Source organism: Crinia signifera, chromosome 3 (genome assembly GCF_055691185.1).
Source record: "Crinia signifera chromosome 3, ASM5569118v1, whole genome shotgun sequence".
Lineage (NCBI taxonomy): Eukaryota > Metazoa > Chordata > Amphibia > Anura > Myobatrachidae > Crinia > Crinia signifera.
The window spans coordinates 269,275,853-269,292,731 of NC_139219.1; the positions used below are offsets into that span (position 1 = coordinate 269,275,853).

A 16,879-nucleotide genomic window follows, 5' to 3' on the forward strand; every position below is an offset into this window, starting at 1 on the left:
TCAACCTATGTCCTCAAGGGCCCCCAACAGTGCACGTTTTCCAGGTCACCTGGCAGGTGAACAGGAGCACTCATTAGTCACTGACACATTTTAAAAGATCAAGGGTGGAGCTAATTTTCACCTTTGTGTGTAGAGACCTGGAAAACGTGCACTATTGGGGGTCCTTTAGGACTGAGGTTGAGAACCACTGCAATAGGGGACTGACCATCCCCCTAATAAGCAGCAGCTTTAAGTAAAACTCCTGAATTAAGCGCTCTCCTTTTAAATTCGAGTTAAAACCTTTTTCCTGCACTTTTTACCAATGTTAGCTTTGCTTTTCAAGGTTTAAATACATAGGTGTCAGATCATAGCCCCATTAATTATATAATAATGGTGAACTGTATTGCTAATTAGCATTCTGCAAGAGATTTCTGTGAAATCTGCTGCATTATGCTATTACATAGCCACAAACTACAAACATTTGCATAAACTTACATAATTTTATGGAAAAAGCTTCAAACAGATTGCTGTTATCTACCAGAAATGACTTGTTATCGATATCAGATATATAAATCATGCAAGCTTCCCTTGTGTCAATATTACATTCTTATTCATTGATGAGGACAAGGTATCTCCTGATAAATAGCTCCGTAACATACTGATGGAATGTGTTATTGCACCTTATATTATAAATCAGGAGTTGAAGGTGCAGATTATAATCTTACTATGTTTGTGTGCAGATGTGTTTCACCCAAGTAATGACTGATAATCATCAATACACAGAATCTAGTTCTAGGGACAGAGATGAACCGATAATCTCTTGCTCACATGGTAATAAAGGATGTGTACTCATTCTGATATCAGAGGAGAGACTAATATACTGATCAGCATCCTCCTTAAGGAGGGTGTTTCTGTTGCTTACGATGCACATAATGGCTGCCTTTAATTTTGTTTGCAAACATGTAGAGGACATTGAAATAGACATGCAAATTAGACATTAAAGTTTAATAGTACTAATGTAAGAGACGTGTACAGGCTGTATGATTAATGCATAATAACCGCACACTACATAGAAAATCCCATGTGGAAACAGAAACCAGCCACGGAATTTACAAGGAATTTGTTTAGAAACAGGTCAACATTCATTTGGTCGACAGGCCGTAGGCCAGCACCCTCAAAAGGTTGACATTGAAAAGGTTGACATGGGTTTTTCATGGTTTTTTTTAGCCGACATGTGCCGACAGGTGGTATTTTATACCCTACTATCCACTAGGGCAGGCATGGTTTAACAATTGCCCTCCAGCTGTTGTAAAACTACAAGGCCCTTTATGCCTTGGCACAGTTTTTCTATTAGGGAATGCTAAAACTATGGCAAGGCATGCTGGGATCTGTAGTTTCACAACAGCTGGAGGGCTACCGTTTGGCCATGCCTGCACTAGGGTGTGGAGGGAGAATAAAAGTGTCCGGAGCGTAGTGAGGAACCGTGCCCTAAGCATGGCGAGCACATCGAGCCATCCGAGGGGATGCGGTGCACCCATACGTTGTCCATGTCGACATTCGGGACAATAACCGTGAAAAACCCATGTTGACCTTTTGACTTCCCTGTGTCGACCTAATGGCCCTGTCGACCTAAACCCATTTGAGGGTGTCGTCCTGATGATCTAATGAATGCCGACCTTCTTGTGGTCAACCCAATGATCCCAACCCTTCTGGATGGGACTGCTTTAGATTTCCATATGAATCTTGTGCTGTAGATGACATTACCGATTACCCACTGCTGTCGCGAGAAGAATGGAGTCTAAAGTAAATAGGTAATATTTTACTGGCAGCACACAATGCACCCCTTCTGACGGTATGCTAAAGGGTGGGAATACAGAAATAAACTGTCACCTGACCATGGAACATGGCCCTTTAGGTGCAATAATTACTTTTTACTATTCACTAAAATCTCGACCCTCTTATGCTTGAAAACAAAATAGATTGGAGCGATTTATCTAGTAATGGTGGGGTTATTAGGGAAAATAATACATCTAGGGGCCTATTTATTAATTTAGTGATAAATGTCCTGAAACCCAATGTTCCTATTCACAGACAATTTGGTTGGGGTTTGGGGCTATTTATCATGCCCCTAGATAAGTAAACCTTTGCACTGCGGAGTTTTGTAGTGGAAGTGTTAGTGTGTATTCACACTAAGGGCATCAAGAGACAGAAGGCTCGAAATAGATTGATGCTCTTCCCATAGTGAGCTAATACCATCTGAAGGTGGCGCCAGAAGTGGATTTTCCACATAAGTGCTTGCCTAGGGCCCAGCAGGTCCCATGAGGCCCCATAAAGATATCCTGGCCATCCAAAATGTCCTCAGAAGAGCACTGAGCTCATGACATCACACGGCCCTGCCCAAGTCCCTTTGATGTTCTTTGATAGGATAAAAAGTATTTGGACACACAATGTGGTCAGTCAATTTACATTAAATGTGAGCTTACGTCCAAAAGACCTAGAGCCTTAATCAGATATGTACGCAATGCCGATAATCACGCAGCTGAGCATTAATCGGTAGACAATACATGTGCCAAGGTACTCTATCGATGCCACCTTCAATCAGTAGCAAAAATATAGTTCTATGGGTTGTTTGAGGAGGGCCTTAAACCAGTATCTTGCCTGGGGCCCCATGAGGTCTAAATCCGCCTCTGGTGGCTCTGGTTCCACAAGTCAAGATGAATAAATAGTACTACATATCCCATACATTGTATGGGGATTGCGGTGTGCTCCTAATGGCTGTCATTCCATCTGTATTTCTCTTACCTTTGATACCATTACTGTTTTGTAGCAGGCTCTTCATTGTGACATAGGGATATACGTATTTGGCTACTTTTATTTTCACCTGTTTTTAAATTGTTTATCATGTTTTCGGATGGAGAGTTCATGTTATATTATGGCCTTTAATATTGCTGTTTGTGTGTTCGCATCTTACTTTTTGCTAAATACAACCTCTCAAAGATTAATAGGTACTGTACAGTTATAATAAAAAAAAATCCCCCAAATAATCACCTTGTTATACATTTTGCAAGGCTTTATGGGGTTCTGTTTACTTGGTGCGTCTAATGGAGCTGTGGTTGAAGTCCTAGTACTAAAAGATTTGTCATTTATTGAAATTGAAAGTTATTCTTTTTCGAACATTTTATGTTGTGTTTTATGCTTTTTGTGAGTGTATCGTCTGTTTGGTATAAATATAGATTGGATGTATCCATATAAATTCAATGCAAGCATATTTATCATCCAGCCTGCTATTTTGTATATGGTCACACAATGCATTCCTCCCTCTATTCAACCTTACCCTCATCTGATAAGCATGCAATACTGCAGGGTACATCACAGTTGCTCATAGATAATCTAAAATATGTGACCGAGTGCATTCTTACTTCACTATCTTAAATTGTGTTGTATCTTTATTGATACATATATAATATCTTTAAAGATAAACGGTTATTCCTGGGCTGGTGCAAGGTTTCTCAATTTCGACACCATAGGCAAATCTTATGGCTGTTGTCCCCCACCCAATATTCACTTTCCTTCCACTTAGGTGAAATTAAATGATGGAGGGGCCACTATACAGGCTGATCAGGGTGATGAAGGATGTCTCTTTAATAGACTTCCTTCATTTATCTCCAAGAAAGCCTGAACATAGGGTCCCCCTCATGTCCTGGCACCTTAGGCAGCTGCCTATAGCTCGTTTTTGTCCATTATCCAGTGTTTGGGAGAAAATGGTTAATACATTTACAGATTTTTGTTTCAACCAGACAGATTGGACAGATACATCTGTAGGTGTCATGCGCCTTCAGCCGCTTGCCCCAAGCAAGTATAGATATGCCTGCTATAGCGGGTGTCCACCAGTTTTCAAGCGCATGCCCATAAGACGCTGGAAGGTCTCCTGTATCTGCCTCCCGCCCCACCCCCCCCACCCCCAGAGAGCAAACGCCATGGAGAGTATGAAACTTGAGGAAGGCGTTTGCTGCAGTGGTTTGCACATGCGCATATACATGCATGCACAAACCTGCAGCATTGCCCAGTGGAGCGAATTTGGCCCGCTATGAGCGGGTCTGACTCACTCTAATGATGTCACAGTAGCTCAAATAACTGCAATCTCTGCTTTTAAGACTGCATGAGATTCAATTTGGGCTTAAAGATGTGGAGGTGGCATCATCTCCATTTACAAGTGAGGGAGTAATACGCACATTCATTTAACTTTTTAACAGGGTTGCGGAAAATGCAAGGTTAACGTATTGGCTTTGTACTGTACATTCCCTTCATGTCTGAAAATAACAAGAGTACCTTTACAAATGTGGACTTAACTTGTGACCTTACAGGGGAAGCCGTTTTAGGAGGGTATAAATAGCTTAAACAATCTTGGAAACGTAATATTACATATCTCTGTAGGTATCAGTTACATCACTCCTTATACATAATCTGGAGTTTCCAAGAGAAAAGATGACTCAGTGCCTCATTAGTAGTTAGCAATTTACAGATAAAACCAGTTCAGCTGAGCAATGACATATGGCCAAACGATCGTCTTATTATAGGATGTGGTCATTAGACGTGTCATTGGTCTGACATTTACAGTTTTTTACTTGTAATTAAAATTTAAGTTTTCATTAGGCATGTGTACACTGTTGTAGCAGAGTAGTTACAAGTAATTAGTGTTAATTTGCTGCTGTTGAACAAGAATCAGATTTAATAGGCGAGACAATCTGAAATGTAGATGCCACAGCTGTCAAAATTACTGCTAGTGTGAAACCCAAGCAGAAACCAATATTGTTAAATGCAATATAAATCTGTGGTATATTAAAATATAGGAGAAGAGGCATCCTGCCCCCTTATGCCAGCATAGAAATTGAACACTGCCACCATAATATTCCCATTTTATTTCTTGTTTCTACTCCTCTCAAACCACCAGTCACCAAACACAAACAGGTATACGCTAGAAGTACCCTGGGGGTATAGACACAGGAGACACATACCCGCTGAGCTGCACAGTGCCTAGGCAGATATCAGCGGTGCCACTGGTTGTTGCAGCAGCCAGGTAAGTAACGATATAGGCAGAGACAGTACAGTTATTACACAGGGAACACATACCTCCCAAGCTGCACAGCCCCTACGCAGCCAAATCAGCAGGGACAGTACACCAACATAAAAACCTCATCCCAAATGTGAAGTACTGTATGGTGGAGAGGGCATCATGGTTTGCCTCAGTGCCTGACATTTGCAGGAGAACTTAAGGCCATCTGTCCACCAAGCTCAACATAAGATGAGTGATGCAACAGGACAAGGACAAAGCACAGAAGTAGATCAAAAACAGAATGGCTTCAACAGAAGAAAATACACCTTCTGGCTTGGCCCAGTCAGAGTCCTGAGCTCAACCCGATAGAGATACTGTGGCATAACCTCAAGAGAGCGTTTCACACCAGATATCACGATAATTTTGCTGAACTGAAATGGTCTTGTAAAGAGGAATGGTACAATAATCCTCTTGACCATTGTGCAGGTGTGCAACTATAGGAAACATTTGGTTGAGGTTATTGCTAATAGTTATTAGATCTAAGGGTTCACATACTTTGTCCACCCTGCACTGTGAATGTTTAGATGGTGTGTTCAATAAAAACATGAGAACATATAATTGTCCATGTGGTATTAGTTTAAGCAGATTGTGTTTGTCTATTGTTGTGACTTAGATGAAGACTAGAACACATTTTATGACCAATTTATGCAGAAATCCAGGTAATTCCAAAGGGTTAACATACTCTTTCTTGCAACTGTAATTAGGATGGGAAACTAATGCTGGGCAGTGTGTAAGACCTCTAACCAAGTTCAAAAAGTTTTGTCAAGATTAGACCTACCTAAAAGCGACTTCAAAACAATGTCAAATATATCAAGGTGTTTAACAAGTTACAGGAGGGAGACATTCTTCAAAAGGAAGAGACGTATTCGAACACAAGAACATACACTGAGACTGGAGGGAGGTTTTTTAGGGGAGATTTGAGGAAAACATTACGCTCTACTCTCTTGGCCTCTTCCACCTCTGGAGCAAATAAAACATGCTGGGGATAGGAATATGACTAACCTTACAAATAAAAAATAGAATACATTTGCCAAAAGAAAAATGTAAAAGTGAAGACTATATGGGCCAATAGGTGCTGCTCTTCCTTAAAATTATATGCCTATATGTTTAATGTTGGTTTGAGATTATTCTTCACATAAGAGTGAGCTTAATGGTTGGTGGGGGTACAGTAGGTAGACAGTTTACAAGGGGGAAGGACAAAGCTGGTTATTTTCTGGAGTAGACAGCAGGATGAGGTCAGTGACGATCAGTGAGAAGATTAGCCTTCAAAGGAGCTTGATCTCTGTGGTTATTGGGCATTATACAGTACTAACCAATGGTTGTCCAAGTACATACTTTATCGATTGGACATTCAACAGACTGATGCTTATAGATAAGGGCTTTAGCTATATTTATTTACATTTCGTAATACGATTATAGTGGCCATGCAAGGAACATGTACATTGGATTTATACTGTAGGAATGCGAGTGCTCTGCTAACTGCTGATATAAACTACCTAGGCGACAGCAGTAACGACTCCATGGGGTAATTCAATCAACTGCTGGCCTCACCACAACTCCATAGGCCTGTGGTTAATTGAATTCCCTCCTATGTAGTACACTTTAATAGAAATATTTAAAAAAATCTTTAAATAGACTTTAGCTACCAAATGTAATAACCTCTAAGTTCGGCGGCCATGCGGAATGCCGCCAAACTCAAAGTTTTCTTAAAAGGGCAATCATTTACCAGGTAAAACTATGTCCTTTGAAAAAACCTGCATGGCCGCCGACTTTGGATGTCAAATGCGTCAAAACTCACAACTATTTGCTGAACTAATAAGATGCTTTGCTCTTCTAATGTCTATAAATTCAAAACGAAAAATACTTTTAATAAACATGGTTAAGTATTATAAACCAATTTGCAAATACAGCTCCACGTCCATGTCCTCTTAGTGGGTGTGGTATGGGACTCTGACAGTCGGGATCCAGACTGCATGGCGAGTGCAAAAAAGCCCTTATTCTATTCTCCCTCTATGGGGGTCGTTGAGCCCCACGAGGAAAAAAAAGTGGGTGGCCGTCGGGAACCCTTCTGGCACCCCTCTTAGCTACATTCTATGTATAATACATAAAAAAAAAATAATCTGTGACATTTTCAAGTATGGGTGCACAGGTAAGTTTGCTGCTTTATGATGCAACCCACAGTGAATGTAATCAGTTAATTACGGATTTATCTATACACAGTCTTTCATTAACAACTTTATTTTATGATAGCAAATAATGGGGTAAGAAGCTTGTACCTTGAATGTGCTTGCCAGGTAGGGATTTCTGAAGAGTTGCCCATGTTTCGGAGCCTGCCCATTGATCAGCAGCTCTGCTCCATACTTGTTATTGGCAGCCTGGAGCTTGTAGGAAGCTTTGTTCCATTGGTAAGCAGCCAGCTCAGACACTGGGTAGCCGAATTCTGCTAATTCTGTAGCCGGTTGTAAAATCTCCTCCAGACTCAGCTATAAAGAAAACATGAAATGGAAATGATGGAACAGCTTGTGCAAATTATACCGCTTTCAGATCGCAACCTGGATTTGGACACGGGTCCGCCCCAAGAGCAACCCGGCTTATTTCTGCCTCCTCCATAGCAGTGAACGGGACCCGGGTTGCTTGAACCGGGTTACCCATTCAGACTGCCCAGCAACCTGGCTCTGACCGGGATACGATCACTAGCCCTGCGGTTCAGTGTCCATGTTGACTGTGTTGACATTCAGGACAAGACACGGTACTTGTTTCCTAGCACGGCCACAACGATCATAATCGCGGTCATCGGGGGTAAAATCGGGGCCATCGCGGGCATCGCATGCGCAAAAAAATCGGGTGCGATGGGCCAAACGCGATGCCCGCGATTTCCCCATAGAGAACAATGTTAAATGCCTCAATTTACCCGCGATGACCACGATTTCCCATAGGAAACAATGTGAAATGGCTCAATTTACCCAAATTATCATAGGAACAATGGTAAATGGGCCAAAAACACCCCTGAACATTGAAATGTCCCCCCAAAATATACCTGTGAAGCCCGCGAAGGGACGCGTTTACCTGTGAAGGTATCCGCGTGCGCTCGCCACGCTTCGGGCTCGGTGGCTCGCTGCGCTCGCCACACTATTCTATTCTCAACTCCACGCCCTAGTGGATAGTGGGGGTATGAAAAGGTCGGAGGACGCGTACCACCGCCCCTCGCGGACTCGCTGCGCTCGCCACGCTTCGGGTTCACGTTCATCGCGGGGTGGCGTGAACTACTTTTGGGGGGACATTTCACTGGTCAGGGGGGTTTTTTGGGCTTTTTGGCCCATTTACCATTCTTCCCTATGATGATTTGGGTAAATTGACCCATTTAACATTGTTTCCTATGGGAAATCGTGGTCATCGCGGGTAAATTGAGGCATTTAACATTGTTCCCTATGGGGAAATCGCGGCCATCGCGGGTGGACCATTTAAGCATTTTTAGGCGCACACGACGCGACCGACCCGATTTTTCACTGTTTTCAATGCATTTCAATGGAAAAATCGGGGGCATCGCAGGCCACTAAAATTACCCCCGATGGCCAAGATTTGTGGCCGTGCTAGGAAATAAGTACCCAAGACACAAACCAAAATAGGTTATTTTGACTGTTGCACACTTTAATTAACACACATTGCAGCCTTTTCCCACAAAAAAAGGAGAAAACACCCACTCCTTAGCATGTACCAAAGAAATAACAAGTGGGGAAAAATGGCGCTGGGGTGATAAACGATGTTCAGAAACGATAAACTTTGATTTTCTCAAAGTAACTAACAATTTTTATTTCACAATTTAAGAAACAACAGTAATAATACGGGACAGTAGGCCCGGCACCACCGCAGAGAGTTTTGTCCTCACAAAGTGCTGGTGCAGTAAAGTGTAGACTGGACAAAAGAATTGGGACAGCAGCACTGAGAGCACGGACACTTTACTGCACCAGCACTTTGTGGGGACAAAACTCTCTGCGGTGGTGCTGGGCATAACAGCCTGGCTCCACACTTGCCTCTAGACATAAGTCCATCGCAGCACCTTTTTAGGATGAGGTCTCCCATCTTTTGGGATTTTTTTTATCCGTATATGTGTCACAGCTTTATAAGTGCCTATTGTCCGGTATTATTACTGTCGTTTATTAAAGTATGACTCAAAGTTTTTATTCCCCCATTTGTTATTTCTTTGACATTCAGGACAAAAACTGTGAAAAATCCCATGTCGACCTTTTGACTGCCGGCCTTCCCACCTTTTGCCGACCTAATGCTTGTGTCGACATAATGACCATGTTGACCTAAACCATGTCGACCTTCCTGCATGTCGACATTCAGTCATGTCGACCTTCCTGCATGTTGACCTAGTTCATGTCTACCCAATGATCCATACCCCTTTGACCCGGGTAAAACCCTTCTTTTAACCTGGGTCGGAATGTCGGGTTGCTGGACCCGAGTTTTTCAAAACGGTGCTTTTACACTGCACATAGACCCGGGTTGACCCGGCAAAACCCTGGGTCAGACACAGGTTATTTGTGCGGTGTGAAAGGGGTATTACTCACGTTCTCATTACTACTTTCCCACTGATGATTACTAATGAATATAAGGCCTGATTCAGACCTGTTCATTAGAAGGCATGGTTTTGCCTTATAAAGGGCTGACTTAAAAAAAAAAAGAATCCGCACCTCCGGCCAACTTGGGCGTCATTAAATCTGGCTGATCTAATAGCAAATCGAATGGAAAATAGAATCGAAAAGGATTAGAAAAAACTTTAGAGCAGGTCGATATCTAATAGAAATAGAATCGAAAATGGAATTGAACCGTATGTACGCACTTTAAGGGGCATATTTATCACCGGGATGCGGTTAATTTCCCGGCGGTCGGGATCCCGGCGGTCGGAATCCCGACACTGGAATCCCGACCGCCGAAATCCCAAAACTTTCTCCCTCCGTGGGTGTCCACGACACCCATAGAGGGAGAATAAAATAGCGTGCCGAGCGTAGCGAGGCACCGGGCCCGCTGCGTGGCGAGCGCAGCGAGCCCGCAAGGGGGGGCGATCCATGTCCCCCCCTTGTCGGGATTTCGGCGGTCGGGATTCCAGTGTCGGGATTCCGACCGCCGGGAAATCATATCGGATCCTTATCACCATGCGCATCCCAGTTGCAGATGGGATATGATCAATACGACCAATTATGCAATGTGATAATTAAATACATTGCAACAATGTAAAAATTATCACATGCCGGGACAGAGGGGGTGATTCTGGTTGACATTTTTAGCCTGCCCGCCGCTCACACATGCCGCCGCCCCTTCGCAGAGCGAATTCGCCCAGACAGCTGCAAATGGATGTTTTGCATAAACATCCAGTTACAGCCCATGGGGTGACACCCACATTATTTGATGGTCTAAAGCTGGCCATACATCAGAAAGATCGATCTTAAGATCGATTGCGCTCATGATTGTGTACAATTTCCCTTGAAATCCCCGGCAGTCCTTGGTGGTTTTTGGACACACAATCTACACACAATCCATCTTACAATCAGTCATACAATCCATCTGCTGTATGATTATGTATACAAGATGTGCACACAATCTGCATACAATCCATCTTACAATCAATTGAGATTGTATGATTGGGTACAATATCTTTCGGATGTATGGCCACCTTTAGACACTCTCAGGTGTCTTAGGCTTGTGTGTATTTTGGGGGGAACATGGCGGGCAGCTGACATCAAGTGTACCGAGAATTTTGCTTACCTTCCTCCAGTTGCCCTTTAGCACATTCTGGTTACAGTAAAATAATGTTATTCTAGTTAAAATAGAATAATTTTATAGCTAGTCATTCCAAAGAAGAGCAAACTATCAGCTGGCCTACATATCTCTGTCAATTAACCACGCACCCACAGGCCTGCTGTCAAGGTGTAAAAAACCTTTTAGAGGTGATTCAGGCAATAATCTATGAGAAAGTTAAATGCTTCTTAGTGTTACCTCTCACGGAAAACATACAGGTCACAGATGCAGTGTGGCAATCCTTGAAGACATGGACATTGAAGCTCTACAGTCCAGATGCCACTAATGTAAGTATAACTTTTTGTAATTTAAATACCACTTTTCAATATATACTAGCTTATATAATTTAGAGAATATTTAAAAATTACATCTATTAGAAAATGAGAAAGGACATTGAACAGCTCATGTGCAAGCCGAAGTCACTAAGGGGTTAGCACCTCCATCTATTTTGCTACAAGATATGCTGGTGCATGTCTCCCCCTCCAACCTGTAGATTTTAATGGGATAACTTTCCTCAGGCTAGGTTTGTATATGTTCCCCTAAGATGTAACATGGCCAAAGGTTCTGTATTTGCATGTTGAGCTTAGCCATACCATATACATACCAAAGCCCATCTAAAGTACTGGTTTCACAATTTTTAATGGAGGAGTCTGGATGCCACCCTGGCAGACTTCCTACCCTAGACCGCCAGGCCTACGGTATGTGGGCTTCTCACAAATTTAGGCCTGAGCATCAAGTGTTGTTTAATATATTTTTCAGGTTATTGTAAAATCTAATGATTTAGTATTACTGTATACATTTGGTAGAACACATTGCACAGCAGATTACCTTCTTACTTCCAAAGAGAGAAACGGTGTCGGCCCAGGCGGCTGCAGCCCCTGGCACAGTGACATTGTGAGCATGAGTGGGAGGGAGAGGGTTGTCCCCAGTAAAACCTTGCTGTTTCAAAACTTCCAGGTTCAATGCCCTTGGACACCTTCCACTGTACAATAGACAAACACCTGGATTAGCATACAGCATAGACACAGCTGGCAGATATTGCTGCAAAGGCACAGTGATTGGAAGTAGCAACCATTCTAGCCCAAAACACAACTGTTTAATGACAACTGCCTAATTAAAATGACATAGTAATAAAAGTTGGAGACAAGGTATAAATGCATTATGTCAAAGCATGTAGCCGGAATTCTGATTGACCACCACAGCCAGATTTAGCACCACATGCCAGTGCAGCTATCCACATGGCGTCATGCATATAGTATTATGGCACTGCCCTATGTAATTTTTATTCACAGCCATAACCATCATGTTTGGTACTGACTACTACACATGCAGTCTAGCATAAAAATATTTCAGTGATACAGGCATCCCTTTGCCATATGCATGCCTTAGAACAGCACAGAATTTGGCTGCAGGCCCACAACAATCTTTTGCAAGTGTTTCCAATGTAGCTGCCTAGTTGACATCCAGAAATGTCCATTTCATGGATTGCAGACATGGGGTAAAATGTTTGAATGATCAATATGGGGGAAAGCTATCAGCTCACATTACATGCTTTGATACCACTTCTGCCACCATGTATTACACCGGCTATGTGCCCCTGTCTATATTGGGGGCTGATATCTGAAAGATAGCATCCCGATACGCAGGACAGTGTATGTAAGGTCAGTAGCTCTCAGGGTTTAAAGTGGTCATGCAGAGGTGGGGGAACTCATTTCTCTATGCCACCTAATGACCCCCCTCCCCTACCCCCATTAGGCAGAGACAGGTCTAGGGGTAGGGTTTTTGGCACCCCCCTGCAAACTAGAATGCTTTTCTGTTACAATTACTGTGCAGGGCCAATGTGGAGGTTAAAATGTTCCACCTCACCATTAGAGGTGGTGGAACTCAGTTCCACCTCGTTCCCCCTCACTTTAACCTCTGGTAGCTCTGACCAATCTGACAGTAAAGTTGCCACAGTGTTGTCCCTGGCTGTGGGATTCCGGCTCTAGGCTATGCAGGAGAACTCGCTTTAGTAGTGAGAACTCGCGCATGCCCAGTGGAGCCGGCTAAGCAAGGAGACACAATGCGGTAGCATTAGACTGATGTAATGTGTGCTCAGGCAGAGACCACCAGTGGAGGGACTTTTCACTTCCCCACTTAATACATCTTGTTGGTGGGGCTTCCAGCTTTGCCTGGGTAAAGCAGCGAAGCAGGAAGTGTTAAAGCAGCAGGATAGATGGCACTTTAATATATCTACCCCACAGTCTCTATATACAGAGACCCCTGCCAGCTTCTCTGATACACTGTCTGTGATTGCAGCATTGGATCATGTGCATGAACATTGGTCATCTGGGTAACCCTCAGGTTACTCAGTATGGAGGGAAAATCCTTGCTTTTGAAGCCAGTGGTACTGTATGCACAGATCAGGGCCAGATTACACATGGGGTGGTTGGAACTCCAGGTCTCCACATAAAATAGTTCCAACATCATGACAGCATGATGATCACCAGACACCATGTCACAGTCTCCCGGACCGCGGGAGTCTCTTACCGGGTCTGGGGACGTGGCTTCTGCGGGCAGCAGGCTGGGCGCTCCAGGCACTGGTTCAGGCAGCGCTCTGAGCAGGCTGGGCGACGCCGGTCTGAGGCAGGCGGTGGGCGGCGGTGTAACGGGCGGCTGGCGTCTCTCTCTGCACAGGTCCCGGCAGCGTGTCTGCAGCTTCCGGGTACGCGGGTGCGCGCTCACTAGGGGCGCGCGCGCCGCACATTCTAGTGTTTAAAGGGACAGGCAGGAAATTGAACTGCCTAGTCCACAGTATAAAGGAAGTCTCTGGCAGGCAAATCACTGCCAGAGTATAGGCTCACACCTACTCCAGCGTTACTGTGCTTAGTTCTTGTCTCCAGTGCTACTGTTATTGATCCGGCTTGTTACTGACGATTCTCCCGCTTAACCCCTTGTACTCCACTTGTGACCTCTCCGTGTATGACCCCAGCTTGCTCCCGACTATCCCTCCATCTCATCCCAGTGTACCGCAACCAGTGTCTCCCGTGTATGACCCGGCTTGTCTTGGACCTCCTTCGCCTCTCCCCTGGGCTCCTAACTGACCGCATAGATACCGACCCGGCTAGACGACCGCCTCTCCATATTATCTACTCCCAGCCTCCAGCTCATAAAGGGAAACCTAACCAGAGGACTGCGACCGACGTGTCGAGTGCCGCAGAAGCCCAAATCCCAATTGGTGGGGTCACTGGCAGAAAACCCTCGGCACGGTTAGACTCCGCACCTCTGTGTTAGGTCTAGCCAATTCCCGAGCTGAATAGGCAGGTAGTCCAGAACAACTTGTGACAGAATACTCTGGCCCATAAATATGGATCCAGCGGCCGGTCCATCTCCAAAGGAGCTTCTGGAGCATCTGCTAACCAGGGTGAATAAGCAGGAACAGGATCAGGCACAGATCATGCAATGTCTACAGACCTTGATGCAACGTATTGAAGCCCCCCCGGCTCCACCGCCTCCGGTACCACTTCCCCCGGTGGTCGCAGCAAGTGCTCCTTCACTTCGCATCCCGAACCCAGCCAAATTCGATGGGAATCCTAAGGAGTGTCGGAGATTTCTGAATCAGTGCCTTATTCAATTTGAAATACAGGCAGCATCCTTCCCGTCGGATAGAGCGAAGGTAGCCTACATGATTTCGCTACTCTCGGGTCAAGCTCTGTCCTGGGCCTCCCCACTCTGGGAGAAGGATCATGCGGTGATTAATAATATCACTGAATTCATCAATGAGTTCCGTAAAGTTTTTGATGAACCGGGTCGGGTGACGTCCGCCGCTTCAGCCATTCTCCGGCTGAGACAAGGAACCCAGACTGTGGGACAATACACGGTTCAGTTCAGGACCCTCGCATCCGAGTTAGGGTGGAACGAGGAAGCTCTAGAGGCCACCTTCACACAGGGGCTATCTGAGAAGATTAAGGATGAGTTGGCAGGTCGGGAGCCGTCGACTTCTTTGGATGACCTCATTTCCTTATGTACACGGGTGGACCTCCGTTACCAAGAGAGGGACAAGGAGAGGGAACAATCCCGGAAGTACAGTTTCAAGTTGGCACCCCGATTTATTCCTCCAACTAGCCCACCGTCGGCAACGGCTTCCGTGGCAAGTCAACAATTGGAGGAACCCATGCAGATTGGGAAAGCTCGCCTTCCTTTCGCAGAAAGAGAGCGAAGATTTAAAAATCGACTGTGTCTATACTGCGGGGAGTCAGGTCATCTCCTCTCTGCTTGCCCCAAGCGTCCGGGAAACGACAAGGCCTAACTGATTGTAAGGGGGTCAGGTTAGGCACACTATCATATGCCTCTTCTCAAGTATCCGCAATTGGGTTTACCATCGATGTAACCCTAACTTATGGGAACTCTTCCTTGGTCTTCAAAGCGTTCCTAGACTCCGGCGTGGATGGTAACTTTATCACCGCAGACACAGCTAAACGCTTGGGAGTTCCGTGTCACGGACTGACAAATCCCCTACACATCATAGGAGTAGATGGCAATAGGTTGCCCTTTTCAAGCATCCGCTCCAATACTTCAGCAGTACTGATGAGAGTAGGGATTCTTCATCAAGAGTCCATTTCCTTCTTTGTGCTCCCTTCAGCAGAGAATCCCGTCATTTTGGGATTGCCATGGCTGCAATTGCATTCACCTGTTCTGGACTGGAAGCGTCCTCAAGTGTTGGCATGGGGGCAGGGGTGTCAGGGGCGGTGCCTTGAACAGGTCAAAAGACATTCCTATTCTATATCTTCCTCCAAACTGGGAACCGGTCCCAAGCTTCCAATCGCTTATCAAGCCTTTGCGGATGTGTTCAGCAAGAAAGAAGCGGAGAAGCTACCAGCCCATAGGATCTGGGATTGTGCCATAGATTTAGTTCCCAGGAAATGTCCTCCTCGGGGTCGAGTGTTTCCATTATCCATGGCAGAGTCTCAGTCAGTCTCAGAGTATATTAAGGATAATTTAGAGCGGGGTTTTATCAGGGAGTCCAAGTCACCAGCGGGAGCGGGTCTGTTTTTTGTCAAGAAAAAAGACGGGGGCCTCAGGCCTTGTATTGATTATAGGGGTCTCAATGCCATCACGGTAAAGGACCGTTTTCCTCTTCCTCTCATTTCTGAACTCTTTGACAAAATCAAAGGGGCTCGTTTTTTCACAAAACTGGATCTTCGCGGGGCATATAATTTGATCCGAATTAGGTCAGGAGACGAGTGGAAGACAGCCTTCAATACGCGAGATGGACACTTTGAGTACTTGGTGATGCCGTTCGGCTTGAGCAACGCCCCGGCAGTCTTCCAGAGATACATGAACCATATCTTCCAAGATCTTTTGAACAAATTTGTAATTGTCTACCTGGACGACATCTTAATTTTTTCAAGGAACCTTCATGCACATCAGCAGCATGCTCAAGAAGTTCTAGTTCGTCTTCGTAAGCACCGGTTGTACTGCAAACTAGAGAAATGCTCATTCAAACAACAAGAGATGCCTTTCCTGGGATTCATTGTTACTGGGTCAGAATTACGGATGGACCCAAAGAAATTGTCTGCAATCTCTGACTGGCCACAACCGGTAGGGTTAAAGTCCATTCAACGCTTTTTGGGGTTTTGCAACTTTTACAGACAGTTCATAAAGGGTTATTCTTCTGTGGTAGCTCCTATAACCAAGCTCACTCGCAAAGGTGAGAATACCAAGGAGTGGTCTTCTGAGGCTAAGCAAGCCTTTTCATTACTCAAGCAACTTTTTCTTTCCGCACCCATCTTAAGACGGCCTAACCCTGACAAACCCTTCTTTGTGGAAGTAGATGCATCTTCAGTAGGGGTGGGGGCAGTTCTTTCTCAAAAAGATGAAGCTAACAAATGGTACGCATGTGGTTTCTTCTCCAAGAAATTTCAACCTGCAGAAAGAAATTATGCTGTAGGAGATAAAGAGCTGTTAGCCATCAAATTGGCCTTACAAGAATGGCGTCATATATTGGAG

General features: G+C 44.7%; 1 protein-coding gene across 1 annotated transcript in view; it reads right to left on the reverse strand.

Moving 5' to 3' along the window:
- Positions 1 to 16,879, reverse strand: part of LOC146064496 (glutathione hydrolase-like YwrD proenzyme) — a 71,997-nt gene that overhangs the window by 38,205 nt on the left and 16,913 nt on the right. The window contains exons 4-5 of the mRNA XM_083178035.1: positions 11,720 to 11,873; positions 7,369 to 7,575 (exon numbers count right to left, since the gene is read on the reverse strand). Coding sequence (XP_083034161.1) covers positions 7,369 to 7,575; positions 11,720 to 11,873 — 361 coding nt within the window. The remainder of the gene's footprint in view (positions 1 to 7,368; positions 7,576 to 11,719; positions 11,874 to 16,879) is intronic.